Source organism: Neomonachus schauinslandi, chromosome 9 (assembly GCF_002201575.2).
Source record: "Neomonachus schauinslandi chromosome 9, ASM220157v2, whole genome shotgun sequence".
Taxonomy (NCBI): Eukaryota; Metazoa; Chordata; class Mammalia; order Carnivora; family Phocidae; genus Neomonachus; species Neomonachus schauinslandi.
Genome location: NC_058411.1, coordinates 39,677,816 through 39,696,869, shown reverse-complemented (window position 1 = coordinate 39,696,869; position 19,054 = coordinate 39,677,816). Strand labels below are relative to the sequence as shown.

The 19,054-nt window shown below is 38.0% G+C and overlaps 1 protein-coding gene across 1 annotated transcript in view; it reads right to left on the bottom strand.

Moving 5' to 3' along the window:
• CCDC175 (coiled-coil domain containing 175) overlaps positions 1-19,054 on the bottom strand; it is a 63,280-nt gene that overhangs the window by 7,676 nt on the left and 36,550 nt on the right. Inside the window, exons 15-17 of the mRNA XM_021701383.1 lie at positions 15,096-15,175; positions 3,738-3,890; positions 973-1,075 (exon numbers count right to left, since the gene is read on the bottom strand). Of these exons, the coding sequence (XP_021557058.1) occupies positions 973-1,075; positions 3,738-3,890; positions 15,096-15,175 (336 nt within the window). The remainder of the gene's footprint in view (positions 1-972; positions 1,076-3,737; positions 3,891-15,095; positions 15,176-19,054) is intronic.

The window sequence follows — 19,054 nt, the reverse complement described above, 5'->3', positions numbered from 1 at the left end:
TACCATTATAAAATGGGTTAAATGTTAACAATTTTAAGTATTTTGACAATTTTAAATGTTGGTGAGGATGTGGAGTATCCCACTGCTAGTAGGATGAGGAATTTGCACGCCTACTCTGGCAAACTGTTTTGGCTGTTTCTTATAAAGTTAAACATACACTAACCATACACCCCAGCAATTCCACTCCTCAGTATTTACCCAAGAGAAATGAAAACAAATATTCACAAAAATACATGTAAGCATATAGTAACCAAAAACTGGAAACAATCCAAATGTCCTTCAAATGGTGAATGGATAAACAAAATACAGTATAGCTACATAATGGAATACTACTATACAGCTATAAAAAGCAGCAAAGCAATGGCACATACAACAACATGAATGGATCTAAAAAAAAGTTTCCTGAGTGCAAGAATCCGGGTACAAAAGTGTGAGTATTCCATCATTCCATTTGTATCTAATCCTTAGTGACAGAAAGCAGATCAGGGGCACCTGGGTAGCTCAGCTGGTTAAGCTTCGACTCTTGGTTTTGGCTCAGGTCATGATGTCAGGGTGTGAGATTGAGCCCCTACATCAGGCTCCATTCTCAGCATGGAGTCTGCTTGAGATTCTTTCCCCCTTCCTCTCCTTCCCTCTCTGCTCCTCCCCCTGCTCTTGTGCTCTCTCTCACTCTCAATCTCTCTCTCTAAAATAAAAAAATAAAATCTTAAAAGAAAGAAAGCAGATCAATAGTTTCCAGGCACTGGAGGTAGAGTGGGAAACCAACTACCAAGGGACATAAGAGAATTTTTCAGGGATAAAATGTTCTCTATCTTGCTTGAAGTGGCAGTGGTTACAGTGGTATGTACATTTATCAAAACTCGTTGAACTTTAGATGGGTTCATTTTATTGTATGCAAGTCAGTAAAATTTATTTAAATAAACAAAAAAATTATTTTTTATATGTTCAGATCACCCCTAACACATTACTTACTCTGATGAGCCGTCAGTTGACAAGACAGGTTACTTGACATGGGCTTGAGGTCTTTTCCTCCTTTTCTGTATTGCTCTATCTTGTTCTTCATGTATGCAATATACTGGAAATGAAAGACATGTGATTGCTTTAAGCAGTTTAGTTACTGTAAATTAATTATCCATGCAGTCACTTGGCACACATCTATTGATTCTTCTCCATGCCACTGACTGTTCTCAGAACAAGGGTTATAGTGGTGACCAGAGCCCTTGTCAAGCCTACATTCTGGTGAGGGAGATAAAGGATCCAGCTTCCCAGTAAACATTTAAGCATCCAAATAAACATGGCATCCTGAATATAATTTGCCACAAAAAGAAATTAAAAGGTATTCTGCCTAAATGCATTGTGCCCACAAACAAACAAGTGTTCTGTATGCAAAATGTGTGTGCAGGAAATGTACCAAGGCAGCCGTGCTTCCAGACTGGAGGAGTTCGTGTAAGACTTCAGAGAGAGGATTTCTCAAGTCTGGAGACCCCACAGAATTGCTCACTCCATTCAGATGTGTCACTGGGCTGGGTGGTGGTGGTAGTGATGGTTTGGTTAGTATTAAAGTCGTCGCTTTCTTTTCTGACCACCCAATGCTCAGGCAATGCTAAACTCTAAAGTCTCTGGGAACTCTGAAAGCATGGGCTTTGGATATAAACATGGCACTGGCTCAGTTTCAAGAGGGAAATAGTCAAATACTACAAATCACTGATACAAAAAAAAAATCTTAGAAATCACATCTAGTACCACAGGAGACACAGAACTGTTTATAAGCAGGTTATAGGGTCTACTCATGGGGCCTTGATCTTGTGTCAGTCTGCATGGCTTCTTGACTGGTTTTGTAGTAAACCAGAGTAAAAACCCCTGTAGGCCAAGTCAAAGTTGTCATTCCTGCCCCTCTTTGAATGTGGACCACAGTTTGTAAGACTTGCCTAGTTCGGCTGGTTTCCCATAACTCTCAAATGTGTAAACATACTGAATTCTGATTTATCCATTTATTTTCTCATTTCCTCAGCTAGGTGATGAGCTTCCTAAGAACTTGGGGTAGTGTCTTATTGATCTCTCTATTCACTGAGCCTTCCCCAAGGACTCAGTGGGTGCTTAAAATGTCTGCTGAGAGAAGCAATGTAACCAGCAGAACAGAGTAGGGAGTGAATAAGATAACAGCATAGCATCATTCAGGACCTAGTAGATGGACAAGAAATTAGAAAACAGAACTTTTAGAATCAATTTTTCACATAGTCATCCATTTGCTTATCCATTACCAAAGTAGCAAAAAAAAATTCCAAGTATTTTAATAAATAATCTATGTCATCTTGATAGGAAGACAATCTTGTGGAATATTTCCATGGGCAAAAGAAATGCCTTATAAGACTGTTTCAAGGACTAGAAGAATGAAGATGTATTGCACATGTGCAGGTTAGTGATGCTGGTACCTGGGCTCTGGAGCACATTTACCTTTTCAAAGTACATTAGTACCTCTTATGCCATATTAACTCTGCCAAAAGCACATAATACTGGTGGATAACTGCTGCCATTTACCTGATGAAAAAGAGTACCCAAACAGGTAAAAGATTTTTCCCTTACTTAGAGTCTTACTGCCATTGGACTGTTTTTATTTTTCTAGCTATTAAAAATTATTAAAAATGTAGAGTCTCGGTTTCCTCATCTATAAAAGGGACATAATATATTATCCACATTAATGGGTTATTGTGAGCATAACATGGGACTGAATCCCTTTTCCATGTGAGCCATTGTGCAAAACACTTGGGATACATGGATACAGATCCTCACCTTGAGGTCATTGTGGTTTACTGAAAAAAATGATACAATCAATCCAAACCTACAGACAACCTAGTTTTTAAATGGGCAAAACACTTGAACAGGTACTTCACAAAGAGGTATACAAAATGGCCACCAACATATAAATAGATGCTTCATCGATCAGCAGGAAAATGCAAACTAAAACCACAAGGGATACCACTACACACTCTCCAGAATGGTTAAGTGGAAAAAAAAAATAACCAAAGTTTGGTGAGAATGTGGAACCAGTGGTGTTCTCACATACCCAGCTGGGAGTGGTCATTTCTGCAACTTCTTTGGGAGATGGCACTGTGCATGAGAGTGGATGGTCCACATCCCTATGGCTCTGCGATTCCACTTGAGGGGTATACCCAACAGAAATATGTACATATGTTCCTGAAAACACATGTACTAGAATGTTCATAGCAACTATATTTGTAATAGCCCCAGCTAGAAATTCTCTAAACCCCCAGCAAGAGAGTATATAAATTGTAGTATAGTTATACACTTGAATACTATATATGGCACTAAGGTCAAACAAACCATAACTGCATTCAATATAATAAAGATGTACCTTGCAAACAAAATATTAAGCAAGAGTGCATATTGTATCATTCCATACATATAATGTTCAGAAACAGACAAAACTAGTCTTTGGTCTTAGAAGCCAATATACTGTTACTTTACCTTGTGGGGAGGTTAGTGACAGGAAAGGACATAGAAGATATCTGGATACTGTTAATGCTTTGTTTCTTGATCTGGGTGCTGGTTGCCCATGTGTATTCATTATGTGTTTCACTTATGATTTGTGCACTGTTTCATATATAGTCTTTATTTCAAAAGTTTTAAGAGATGTAATCTCCTTTTCTCTTGTAACTATTATAGGTCTAGGCAATTAACCAAAACTATCATGCAAAGTGAAGTGCCCTTGAACTTACTTTTCTTAATTTTTCATTTTCCAGGAGCAAAACATCTACTTTTAAGTCATGCACATAGATTTCATTTTCTAAGTTCTTTAGAGTTTCAAAATGATTTTTAATCTTACGGCTTTCTTGATCTCGTAAGTATTTGAGTTCTTGCTTCACTTTTTCCTGCTCAAACATAAAACCCACAATTATCTCAGAGTTAAATAAACAGGGCACCAGTGTATTAGATTGCCTGAACCACATTCAGAGAGGGGTTATAATTAATTCCTGAATCATCAGCAGAGGCTATGTATATCTTCCCTTAGAAAAACTTGATATTTAAAACTCCAGAGTTGATTCGATTCTGGGAAGATGGTATAGTAAGAGGATCCTGAGCTCATCTCAAGCCATGGACACACTGAACTAACAGCCATATCTGTGCAACTATCTTTGAAAGTGACTCAAAGACTAGCAGAACTGACTTTCATAGAGAGGGGGCCACACTGAAAAGGGTAGGAGTGGCAGAGACATGGTTGGGAACCCAAACCCCAGCAAAACCAACCACAAACAGGAGAGATACCACAAGAAGCCAGAAGATCAGACCTCATGCCAGGCACCCCAGGCATGAGGGACCCACACTGGAAAGACAAGTCTCCATAACATTTAACTTTGAAAACCAGTGGGGCTTAAATTCATGAGTCTTTACAATCAACAGGGCTTAACTCTGGTACTTTAAAAATCAGTAGGCTTAACTCTGGGAGAGCTGGAGTGCTAGAGGACAGTAGGAAACCGGGTCTCCACCCTTCAGAAGCCACCATAACAAACAATCCTGCTGAGACACAGCATAGAAGCAGCTGTTTGAAAGCACCTGGGGTATACAGGAAGATTTATTTACTAATCTCAGAACATATGTTGGAGGGGCAGGGATCTTTAGGAGACCATTATAGAACAAAAGTGGTGGTGGGTGCCATTTCTCTTCCTCCCTGCTTACCCCCAACCTTGTTCGCCAGACACTTGCAGGAAGCAGCATGAATGCTCTCCACCTATCTTGTTGACTAGAGCCCTGCCCCTGTATTCCCCTGCAGACAGGCCCAATCCAACCTGCCATAACTCCGAAGACATCCCTCCAAAGTGACTCCTGCCCTGGGGGGAGAGGAAGATATCCACAAAACATGCCAGTGTACCCACAGTCCCAGCAGCTGAACCTTATGGCTGGCAGCACAGTGAGAGTGCCCTGCTGATCAGTGAGCTGGCAGCCCCAGCAGACTGACTGGGGGCAGGCATCTGATCTGAGTGCAAGCCCCGCCCACCAATGAAGCTTCTCAGGGGACAAGGAAAGGAGAGTGACCTACGGCTCTGTGCAATGACAGCCCCAGCAGATGGGCTGCGAGGGGGCATCTGGTTTGAATGCTGACATCACCTAACTACAAGCCCTCAGCAGCCCCAGACTGTCCCTTTAACAGCACAGAGACCAAACCCTGCCTGGTGTACATAAAACAGGCAAAGAGGGCCATTGCAATGGACTTGACCATAGGGAAACGTGGTTCAGCCACAACAGTGGGGCGAACACAACCCACAAAGGTTAGATGCCATTGAAGTGCCCAGCTCTGGTGAACAGGGAGCACTGCACCATTGGGTACCACAGGACCTTTTCTTCATAAGGCCACTACTTACTTTCAAGATCAGGAGATGTAGCTGACTTTTATAATACATAGAAAAACAACAACAACAACAACAGAGTTAGACAAAATGAGGAGGCAGAGGAATAAGTGCCAAATGAAAAAAACAGGGATAAAACCACAGCAAAAGAGCCAAATGAAACAGAGATAAGCAATATCCCTGAAAAACAACTCAAATTAATGGTCATACGGTTACTCACCAGACTTGAGAAATGAGTGGAGGATCTCAGACCTTCAATAAAGAGATACAAAATATAAAACAGAACCAGAGATGAAGAACTCAATAACTGCAATGAAAAGTCCACTAGAGGAAATCAAGAGCAGATTAGAGGAGGCAGAAGAACAGATCAGTGATCTGGAAGACAGATGTATTGGAAAGCAACCAAGCTGAAAAGCAAACAAAAAATATAATAGAAAATGAGAATAGGTTAAGGGCACTCAGTGATGTCATCAAGCATAATAACATATGCATTGTAAGGATTCCAGAAGAGAGAGAGAAGGAGGCAGAAAATTTATTTGAAAAAAATAATAGCTGAAAACTTCCCTAATCTGAGAAAGGAAAGAGACATCCAGATCCAGGAGGCAGAGAGAGCACCCAACAAAATTAACGCCAGGAGGTCCACACATAGTAATTAAAATGGCATAACATAGTGATAGAGAATTTTAAAAGGAGTAAAAGAAAACAGTATATACAAGGGAAATCCCATAAACCTATCAGCTGATTTTTCAGTAGAAACTTTACAGGCCAGAAGAGAGTGGCATAACATAGTCAAAGTGCTGAAAGAAAAAAGAACCTGCAACCAAAAATACTCTACTCAGCAAAGGTGTTACTCAGAATTGAAGGAGAGAGAGAGTTTCCCAAAGTTAAAAGAATTCATGACCACTAAACCTGCCTTATAAGAAATGTTAAAGGGAATTCTTTAAGTGGGAAAAAATGGCATAATCAGGAGTAAGAAAACTATGAAAGGAAAAAAATTTCACAAGTAAATTCAAACGTATAGTAAAAGTATATTAATCACTTATAAAACCAGTATGGAGGTAACGCACAAAAGGAGTAAAATCAATTATATTTATAAAAATCAGCCCAAGGATACACAATTTTTTTTTAAATGTAAAGTATGACATCATATACATAAAATGTGTGCGGGGTTAGTAAAAACTTAGTGCTTTTAGGGGGCACCTGGGTGGCTCTGTCAGTTAAGCATTGACTCTTGATTTCAGAGCTCAGGTCATGATCTCAGGGCTGTGGGATTGAGCCCCAAGTTGGGCTCCATGCTGGGCATGGAGTCTGCTTGAGATTCTCTCTCTCCCTCTTCTTCTAACCCTCCTCCCCCCTTAAAAAATAAAAATAAATGGTGCTGGGAAAACTGCACACCTACATGCAAAAGAATGAAACTGGACTATTTTACTACCTTATACACAGAAATAAACTCAAAATGGATTAAAGTCCTAAATGTGAGACTGGAAACCATAAAATTCTTAATGAAAACATAGGCAGTAATTTCTTTGACATCAGCCATAAAAATATTTTCCTAGATATATCTCCTTGAGCAAGGGAAACAAAAGCAACAATAAACTACTGGGACTACATCAAAATAAAAAGTTTTGCACAGTGATGGAAACCATTAACAAAACAAAAGGCAACCTACTGAATGGGAGAAGATATTTGCAAATGATATATCTGATAAGGTGTTAATATAAAAAAAATATAAAGAACTTATACAACTCAACACCAAAAAACCCAAACAATCCAGTTAAAAAATGCACAGAGGACAGGAAAAGAGATTTTTCCAAAGAAGACATACAGATGACCAACACACACATGAAAAAATCCTCAACATCACTAATCATCAGGGAAATGCAAATCAAAACCACAATGAGAGATGGCAGAATAGGAGAATCCTAAGCACACTTTGTCCCACAGATACACATAGATAGCACCCACATCAGGGCAAATAACCCAGTAAACAACCTGAAAACTGGCAGAACACACTCTCCACAGCTAAATGGAGAGAAGAGGCCACATTGAAAAGGATAGCAAGGGCAGAGACATGGTCAGGAGCCAAACTGATCCATAGGAGGGAGGGACTATAGGCATAGAGAGGGAAAGGAAAAGACCCCTCACCAGGCACCCCAGACATGGGGGGCCCGCATTGGGAAGATGAATCCCCACAACATTGGCTTTAAAAACCAGATGGGCTTAACTTTGTGAGTTCTTACAGTTAGTGGGGCTTAACACCTAGAACTTTAAAAATCAGTGGGTTGGGCTCTGGGATGGGTGGAGAGCAATAGAAAACTGAGTTCCCACCCTTAAAGATAAATCACAACAAACAGCTCCACTGAGATGCAGCATGGAAGTGGCAGTTTGAAAAATGCCTGGGGTACACAGGAAGGAGATTTATTTACCAATCTCAGAGCATGTACTGGAGGGGCAGGGATCTTTGGGAGACTTCTCCAAGAACAAAGGGATTGGCAGGCACCATTTCCCTTCCCAGACCCCCATACTAGATACATAGACACCTTCAGGAACCAGTGCAGCCTGAACACTCCTGCCTAGCTTGCTAACAGCACGCCCTGCCCTTATGCTGTTCCTCACACCCCCACCCCCTCCAATCTGGTAAGGCAGTTTTCTAATGTGGCTCCAGGTCCCTCCCACAGCAGACCAGCAGTGACCTTGCTGGCACCTCATGCCCCACCTCTGCATTCTTCTACAGACCTGCCCTTGGCAGTTCTCCAGGCCACAGGTCCCCTCCTGCAGCAGACCAGCACACAATTTTCTAACAACATGCCCTCACCCATATTCTCTTGTAGACCCACCCTTAGCAGGAGTGCATCCAAAGCAGTGCCCCAAGCCTGGCAATGTGCAAGCATCCCTGACTGAGGCCAGCACCATTCCAAAGTGACTCCTGTCCCAGGGAGAGGGGAAGATAACCATACACATTTGTCTGATTTAGACCCCAGCAGTGGGCTGGGGGCAGACATCTGGTCTGACTGCAGGCCCCACCCACCAATGAAAGCTTCTCAAGAGGACAACACTGCAAAGCACCTTACAGTTCAGTGCTACCACAGCTCCGGCAAATGCCTAGTCTGACTCAGCTCAAGCCCAAGGAGACCCCAGACTGGCTCACTAACAGCACAGGGACAAAGTCCTGCCCACAATAGTCAGAGAGAACCATTGCAGACAGCTGGACTGAAGGCAAACATGGTTCCACCACAGAAGTAGGGTGCATGCAACACACATAGGAGACCGCTTGAGGCACCAATTTCTGGTGAACAGGAAACACTGCACTGCAGGGCATTACAGGACCTCTTCTTCATAAGGCCACCACTTTCAAGAGCAGGAGACATAGCTGATATTCCTGACACATGGGAACAGACACAGAGAGTTAGTGAAAATGAGGAGACAGAAGAATATGTCCCAAATGAAAGAATAGGATAAAATCACAGCAAGAGAGACAAATGAAATGGAAATAAGTAATAGGTATGATAATATAAAGTAATGGTCATAAAGATACTCACTGGACTTGAGAAAAGAGTGGAGGACCTCAGTGAGACTCTCAACAAAGAGATAGAAAACATAAAAGAGAATCAATTAGAGATGAAGGACTCAATAACTGGAATAAAAAATACACTAGAGGGAATAAACAGTAAACTAGAGAAAGCAGAAGAATGTATCAGTGACCTGGAGGATAAAGTAATAGAAAACAATCAAGCTGAGCAGGAGAGAGGAAAAAAGACTAATAAAAATGAAAATAGATTAAGGGAACTCAACAATATCATCAAGTGTTATAACTTTCACATTATAGGGATCCCAGGAGAAGGGAGAGAAAAGGGGGGCAGAAAATTTATTTGAAGACATAATAGCTGAAAACATCCCTAATCTGGGGAAGGAAATAGACGTCCAGATTTAGGATGCACAGAGAACCCCCAACAAAATCAACCCACGGAGGTCCACACCAAGATATGTGGTAATTAAAATGGCAAAATGTAGTGATAAAGAGAGGATTCTTAAAGCAGCAAGAGAAAAGAAAGTTACATACAAGGAAAACCCCATGAGCCTATCAGATGATTTTTTTCAGCAGAAACATCACAGACAGATGGGAGTGTCATGATATATTTAAAGTCTAAAAGGAAAAAATCCTGCATCCAAGAATACTTTATTCAGCAAGGCTATCATTCAGAATAGAAGGAGAGATAATTTCCCAGACAATCAAAAGTTAAAGGAGGTCATGACCACTATATCAGCCTTACAAGAAATGTTAAGGGGGATTCTTTTTTTTTTTTTTAAGATTTTATTTATTTGCGAGAGAGACAATGAGAGACAGAGAGCATGAGAGGGAGGAGGGTCAGAGGGAGAAGCAGACTCCCTGCTGAGCAGGGAGCCCGACGTGGGACTCGATCCCGGGACTCCAGGATCATGACCTGAGCCGAAGGCAGTTGCTTAACCAACTGAGCCACCCAGGCGCCTGAGGGGGATTCTTTGAGTGGAAAGGAAAGACCATAAGCAGTACTAAGGAAGTAGGAAGCATAAAAGTATATCTATAAAAATCAGTCAAGGGATTCACAAAGTACAAGAATGTGAAATATGATACCATATACCTAAAATGTTGGGGGTGGGAGAGAGTAAAAATTCAGTGCTTTTAGCATAGGTTCAAACTTAAGTGACCATCAACTTAATATAAACTTCTATATGTATAAGAAGTTATATAAATCTAATGGAAACCACAAATAAAAAACCAGTAATAGATATGCAAAAAATAAAGAGAAAGGAATCTGAGTATGTCACTAAAAAAGCCAGCAAAATGTGAAAGCAGCAAGCAGGAGGAAAAAAAGAACAGAGAAGAACTACTAAAACAACAATACAACAAGTAACAAAATGGCACTAAGTATATACCTATCAGTAATTACTTTGAATGTAAATGGACTAAACACTCCAAACAAAAGACATATGGTAATGGAATGGATTAAAAAAACAAGACCCATCTATATGCTACCTACAAGAGACTCATTTCAGTCCTAAAGACACATGCAGATTGAAAGTGAAGGGATGGAAAAGCATTTACCATGCAAATGGAAGTGAAAATAAAGTCAGGATAGTAATATTTATATCAGACAAAATACACTTTAAAATACTGTAATAAGAGAAAAAGAATCATAAAGGGAATCATAATCATAAAAGGAACAATCCAACATGAAGATATTTGTAAATATTTATGCCCCCAACATGGGAGCACCCAAATACATAGCAAACAACATCAAAAAAGAAACCATAGTAATACAATAGTAATAGGAGACTTTAACACCCCACTTACATCAATGGATAGATCATCCATACAGAAAATCAACTAGGAAACAGTGGTTTTGAAGGACATATTGGACCAAATGGATTTAACAGATATATTCAGAATATTCCATCCTGAAACAGTGGAATACATATTCTTTTCAAGTACACATGGAACATTCTCCAGAATAGATCACATATTAGGCCACAAAACAAATCTCAGCAAACTCAAAAAGACAAATCATACCATGCATCCTTTCCAACCACAATGCTATGAAACTAGAAATCAACCACAAGAAAAATCTGGAAAGAACATATATATGTAACTTAAATATGCTACTAAACAATGAATGGGTCAACTAAGAAATCAAAGAGGAAATAAAAAAATACATGCAGACAAATGAAAATGAAAACATAACAGTCCAAAATCTTTGGGGGTGCAATAAAAGCTGTTCTGAGAGGGAAGTTTATAGCAACACAGGCCTACCCCAAGAAGATTGAAAAATCTCAAATAAACAACCTAACCTTATACCTAAAGGAGCTAGAAAAAAAGAACAAAGCCCAAAGCCAGTAGAATGAAGGAAATAATAAAGATTAGAGCAGAAATAAATGAAATAAAAATTAAGAAAAAAAAACCAATAAAACAGATGGATAAAGTCGGGAGCTGGTTCTTTGAAAATGTAAACAAAATTGATAAACCGTTAGCCAGACTTATCATAAAAGAGAGAGAGAGAGAACTCAAACAAAATCAGAAATGAGAGAGGAGAAATCACAACCAACACCACAGAAAACAAAACAGAAAAGGATTGTAAAATAATATCATGAAAAATTATATGCCAACAAATTAGACAACATAGAAGAAATGGAAACATTCCTAGAAACATATCCCCCAAAACTAAATCAGGAAGAAATAGAAAATTTGAACAGACTGATTACCAGCAATGAAATTGAATCAGCAATCATAAAACTCCCAACAAACAAAAGTCCAGGATGAGATGGCTTTGCAGGTATATTCTACCAAACATTTAAAGAAGAGTTCATACCTATTCTTCTCAAACTATTCCAAAAAAATAGAAGATGAAGGAAAGCCTCCCAATTCATTCTATGAAGCCAGCATTACCCTGATACCACAACCATGTAGAGACACTACAAAAAAGGGAAATTACAGGCCAATATCTCTGATGAACACAGATGCAAAAATCCTCAACAAAATACTAGCAAACTGGATCCAACAGTACATTAAAAAAATTATTCATCCAGATTCAAGTGGGATATTCCTTGGATGCAAGTATGGTTGAATATTTGCAAATCAATCAACATAATACATCATGTCAACAAAGGAATGGAGACAAACCATATGATCATTTCAATAGATGCAGAAAAAGCATTTGACAAAGTATGACATTTTTCATGATAAAAACCCTCAACAGAGTAGGTTTAGAGTGACCATACCTCAACATAATAAAGGTCTTATATGAAAACCCCACAGCTAACAGCATACTCAGTGGTGAAAAACTGATAGCTTTCTCCCTAAGATCAGGAAAAAGACAAGAACGTCCACTCTCACAAGTTTCCCCCCCCACCCCAACATAGTACTGGAAGTCTGAGCCACAGCAATTAGACAAGAAAAAGAAATAAAAGGTATCCAGATTGGTAAGTAAAAATTTCATTGTTTGCAGATGACATGATACTCTATATAGAAAACCCTGAAGACTCCACCAGAAAACCACTAGAACTGATAAATGGATTCATTAATTAGCAGGATACAAAATCAATATATAGAAACCTGTTGCATTTCTATACACCAATAATGAAGTAGCAGAAAGAGAAATTAATGACACAGTCCCACTTACAATTGCACCAAAAATAATAAAATACCTAGGAGTAAGCTTAACAAAGGAGGTGAAAGACTTGTACTCTGACTATAAAACATTGATGAAAGAAATAGAAGATGACACAAACAAATGGAAAGATAACCCATACTCACAGACTGGGAGAACAAATATTTAAACGTTCATACCACCCAAAGCAATCTACGGATTTAATGCAATCCTTATCAAAATACTATTTCTCACAGAACTAGAACAAATAATACTAAAATTTGTATGGAACATCACAAGACCCTGAATAGCCAAAGCAAGCTTAAAAAGAACAAAACTGGAGGTATTACAATCCCAGATTTCATGATATTCTACAAAGCCATAGTAATGAAAACAGTATGGTACTGGCACAAAAACAGACATATAAACCAATGGTACAGAATAGAGAGCCCAGAAATAAGCCCACAATTATATGGTCAATTAATCTTCAACAAAGGAGGCAAGAATATGCAATAAAGACAGTCTCTTCAACAAACAGTGATGGGAAAACTGTACATCTACATGCAAAAGAATGAAGCTAAACCACCTTCTTACACCATACACAGAAATAAACTCAAAATGGATTAAAGACCTAAATGGGGAACCTGATACCATAAAAATTCTGAAAGAGATCACAGGTAGTAATTTCTCTGACATCAGCCATAGCAACATTTTTCTAGGTATGTCTCCTGAGGGAAGGGAAACAAAAGCAAAAATAAACTATTGGGACTACATCAAAACAAAAAGCTTCTGCACAGCAAAGGAAGCAATCAACAAATAAAAAACAACCTGATGAAGGGGAGAAGATATTTGCAAATGACATATCTGACATACACTTTTAGTATCCAAAAATATAAAGAACTTATACAACTCAACACTAAAAAACCAAGTAGTCCAATTTAAAAATGAGCAAAAGACATGAACAGACATTTCTCCAAAGAAGACATTCAGATGGCCAACGGACACATGAAAAGATGCTCAACATCACCCATCGGCAGGACAATGCAAACCAAAATCACAGTGAGATATCACCTCACACCTGTCAGAATGGCTAAACAAAAAACTCAAGAAACAACAAGTGTTGGCGAGAATGTGGAGAAAAAGGAACCCTCGGGCACTTTTGGTGGGAATGCAAATTGGTACAGCCACTGTGGAAAACAGTATGGAGTTTCCTTGAAAAATTAAAAATAAAAATACCCTACAATCCAGGAATCGTACTACCTGGGTATTTATCCAAATAATATGAAAAGCTAATTTAAAGGGATATATCGACCCCTTGGTTTATTGTAGCATTATTTACAATAGCCAAGATACGGAAGCAACCTAAGCGTCCATGGATAAATGAATGGATAAAGGAGATGTGGTATATATATACAGAATGGAATATTCCTCAGCCAAAAAAACAAATGAGATCTTGCCATTTGCAATAACATGGATGGACCTCGAGTGTATAATGCTTAGTGAAATAAGTCAGCCAGGGAAAGACAAATACCATATTGATTTCACTCTTACATGGCATTTAGAAACAAAACAAACAGAAAAAAGTACACAAACAAAAAAACAGACTCTTAAATACAGAGAACAAACTGGTGGTTGCCAGAGGGGTGGTGGGTGCCAGGATGGGTATAGTAAGTAAAGAGGATTAAGAGTACACTTATTGTGATGAGCACTGCGTACTGTATAGCATTGTTGAAAGATCATATTGTACACCTGAAATTAATATAACACTATATGTTAATTATACCTGAATAAAAAATAAATAAAACTCCAAAGCTGATTTATGGAAATTTTTTCATAAACTCTGGGAAGTTAAGACAAGTTGTTGAAACAATTTCATAAAATAGAATATATTTGATATATGAACAACTGTATGGCAAAAATGGGGGAGAAAGAAGTGGACTTTATTGAGCCTTTTTCAGGGAAAATTTCATATTTCTTGAGGAGAAAAGAATATTACTTTATGGATTTTTCAGAATTTTCTACTGAATTCTGTATTTGGTTCTTAGTCATTATACTGTTATAAATCACATAATCTTTAGTCATTGTATAATCATCATTAGCAGAATCTTACTAAGAAAATACAATAGCATATATAATATACTTACTAGTACTCTTCCCCTTCATCTTTCTCTATATCCACAACATGTTAAAAGTTACTTTTGATATCAGTGCATCTCAAAAAATAGAATGTTTCTATTTTTAACTGGCCAACTCTACACACATATGTTTATCATTAACTACTGATTATACATTTTAAAAAGGTAGTAAACGTCTCTTTACCTTCTCTCATTTCATATAGACCACTCCCTCCCCACCTCTGCAACCTCTGTGCACTTATCCTGGTTTTCACAGGAAATTACAGAATAACAGATCTGAAAAGAACCTTAGAAAGCATCTTCCAATTTCTAACTTAAATAAGAAAACTGAGCCCCACCCCCAATGATTTTCCCATGATTACATGTTAGTTGCGTCTAGAGTCTCTATGTTTACATACATACATACACGCACACAATTACAGTTTGTATATATCAGTATTCTAATAAATGAAAGAAGCAATGCATTGACTCTTTACCGTGTTGCTAAAATATCTCGAAAAGTCTTTTGCCATTTGAGAAATGTAATCACTTAGTAAATTCTGCTCCTGCTTTTGTGCTATAAGAGAAAAAATAAATACCCACAATGTTTAGCTTTAAAAAATGAAAATAAGGCATGTGCCTAATTTTAAAAGTCATATACTATTATAAGGCTTATAACAAAAAACAGATGTCAGATGCTTTCCAATGTAGTACCCACCCTTATGTTTGACTCCTCTGAATTAACCATTTTTAAACTCATTTTGACTTTTTCTTTCATTTTTTTAATAAATGCTTATATGGCTATTTCTTGATTTGTCATTTTAAAACATTTTCTACTTTCTTCCTAATATAGAAGAGAACATAGAATGCTTACTCCCATTCCCATGTCCCCCTCCCACACTTACAACCTACCTCTATGTTTCCCCCTTCTAACCTCCCCATAAATTCATGTTTTTTAAAATGAATTTTAACTATTTAGATTATGACAATGTAAATATTATTCACAGATGAGACAAATGGTGTTGTATAATTATACCTCCTCTCTGGTATAATTTTTTGTTTTTCTAGGAGTTAAAAATAGCCTCACTTTTTACTTGCTTAGTTTTCCATGTACACATTAATTCATTAAAATCTGTAATAGAATTGTAAAATCTTCCAAATATTACTTCTCATGTGGTCAAACACCTTAGGTGATCTATCAGCTCCATTCACCTTCCCTTCCCCACTGCTTTCTGTGTTTGTTTTTCTTTAGGCCTCCTGCACAGCTGAACACCTGGGACTTTCCTTTTCATCCCCCTTATGCTGGACTGCTGTTCCCTGAATTTCACATCGTCCTCTTTTTCTTGATTTATTCCCTCTTTGCTGAAGCAAGTTTTGTACTAACTTCTTGAGACAGAGTAAATGAAACATTTTGAGGTCTTATATATCTGAATGCAGCTCTATTCTATATTTGTACTTGACTAATAGTTTGGATGGGCAGCTAATGTTGGAAAGTATTTTCTCTCAGAATTTTGAAGGCAATGTCTTCTAACGTTTAGTATAATATTACAGTTAAGAAGTCTAAAACCATTCTGATTACTAATATTTTGTGTAAGATCTGCTTTTTCTCTCTAGAAGCCTTTGGGATATTTTTTTTTCCTCCTGAAATCCCAAAGTGATGTACTTAGTGTCTTTTCTTTCAAAAATTGCACTGGGCATTTGATGGGCCTTTTCAAATAGAAAAATCATATTCTCCAATTCTGAGAAATATTTTTGTATTATTTCTTGGATAACTTTATCCTTTGCATTTTTTTCTATCTTCTTTTTTCTGGCCTTCCTGTTAGATAGTCAACATCTCAGAATAGTCTTCTAATTTTCTTACTCTTTTATCCTGTTCCTCACCTCCTTATTTTTTGTTCTATTTTTGGAGAGATTTCCTCAACTTTTCTTAGAATCCTCCTATGGAATTTTAAAATTTTGGTTGTTATATTTTTCATTTCTAAGAACTCTGTCTTGTTTTCTGTTCTTTCTTTAAGCATCTTGTTCTTTTTTCATAAATGCAGTATCTTTTTCCTCTACAAATATAACTTTTATATCCTCCATAACATATAGAATGTATACTTTGTATAATATGTAGATACTATAAATACACATTATATATAATATAGAGAGAATATATATTCTCTGAGAATATATCTTTAAAAGTATTCTCAGATTCTTTGTGTCATCTATGTTTCCATCAACTTCTGTTTTTCTGTCTGCTTTAGTTTCTACCTTTCATTTTGGAATTTTTCCTGAGGTGTCTGGTGATCTTTGATTGTCTAATCCTATTTAAGCATGAGGCACTAAAATTTCAGTTCCTGGGTGGGCTTCACTACACAGTAATCAGGAAGGGACCAGGCATTTTGTTGGGGGAATCCTCAAATGTTAGATTATGTAGGGCTTTTCTCTGAGATGGTTTGGTTTCCTTAGAGAAGAATCCAACCACCTCCTTCTTCAGAGTGGGGAAGGGATTACAGAATAGTCACACACAACGGGCTGGCAGCCTTCGTCAAGCTGAGCAGTGGAAGGGAGTCTCTGTACAGCATCTGTCTTCTACCCTCAGTCATATTTGCTATCCTGCAGTTTAGAATCTGTTGGAAGGAATAGTCACTCAGCTGCACAGAAGAGGGCATCTGACCTGCAGGTCTCATTGCTTGTTATAAAGATTTTCAACCAATCTTCAGCCCCATGACTCATCTCAGCTTCAAGGTATCAGGGTCCTCCAATGCCCAAGACTTGCCCTGGCATTGTCTCTCCTGTGAAGAGAACGTCTTGCTTTCATGGTATGCTTTTTTGCAGGCACTTGCTATTCATATTTCCCTTCCTGTTAACAAATCTATCCAATTACACCTTCTAAAAATTTGTTGATGCTTATTATCTGTGGATATCTTCTCTGCCAGTCTCTGTACTTGTGAGTTTATAACTTTTTTCCCTAAAAAAAACATCTTTTACATACATTTTTTATGAAGTTTCATTAGGGAGAAAAGATACATGCATGTTTTACCCATCATATTTAACCAAAAGTCATTGCATTGTTTTTTATATGTACTGAGCCGATTCTATCCTCTGTAAGTCTCACTGCTGGCAAGTGAAGCATATTTTCCTACTCTCTGGAACACATTGCTCTTATGGTCCCTTTTCTACCTTTCTCTTGCCTTCCCATCTTTTCTCTACTTTCTTTAGTAGTTCTCTCTTTTCTTTGCCTCAAGAGAATCAGAACTTGCAATATATGGCAATACATTGCTTATTTTCATACTCATCCTGTTTCTTACATCCTCCACCTAGCACAAGAAGGGACGGGAGGAAAGATTGGGGATGGAGTACATGTGTATCATGACTCTTTGTAGAAGTAGCAAACAAACAAACAAACAAACAAAAATCTACCTGAATTAACTAAATGAAAATCTGGCAATAATTGGAAAATCAATGGAGGAATGGCAACCAGACCAATTATCCAAAGTACTTATTCTTATAACCTTATATATTTATTTTTATTTAAATTAAATTTAATTAACATATACTGTATTATTAGTTTCAGAGGTAGAATTTAGTGATTCATCAGTTGCAGACAATAGCCAGTGCTCATTACTTCAAGTGCCCTCCTTAATGCCCATCACCCTGTTACCTCATCCGCCATCCACCTCCCCTCCTGCAACCCTGTTTGTTTCCTGTAGTTAAGAGTTTCTTATGGCTTGTCTCCCACTCTATTTTCCTCTTATTTTATTTTCCCTTCCCTTCCCCTACGTTCATCTATTTCTTAAATTCCACATATGAGTGAAATCATATGGTATTTGTCCTTCTCTGACTTATTTTGCTTAGCATAATAGCCTCTAGTTCCATCTACATCATTGAAAATGGCAAGATTTCATCTTTTTGATGGCTGAGTAATATTCCATTGTATATATATACCACATCTTCTTTATCCATTCATCTGTTGATGGACATCTGGGCTCTTTCTGTAGTTTGGTTATTGTGGATATTGCTGCTACAAACATTGGGGTGCAGGTGCCCCTTCAGATCACTAAGTTTGTATTCTTTGGATAAATACTTAGTAGTGCAATTGCTAGGTTATAGGGTAGTTCTATTTTTAACGTCTTGAAGAACCTCCATACTGTTTTCCAGAATGGCTGCACCAGCTTGCATTCCCACCAACAGTGTAGGAGGGTTCCCCTTTCTCTGCATCCTCACCAACATCTGTTGTTTCCTGACTTGTTAATTTTAGCCATTCTGACTGGTGTGAGGTGGTATCTCATTGAGGTTTCGATTTGTATTTCCCTGATGCCGAGTGATGTTGAGCACTTTTTCATATGTCTATTGGCCATCTGGATGTCTTCGTTGCAGAAATGTCTGCTCATATCTTCTGCCCATTTCTTGACTAGATTTTTTCGTTTTTTGGGTGTTGAGTTTGATAAGTTCTTTATAGATTTTGGATACT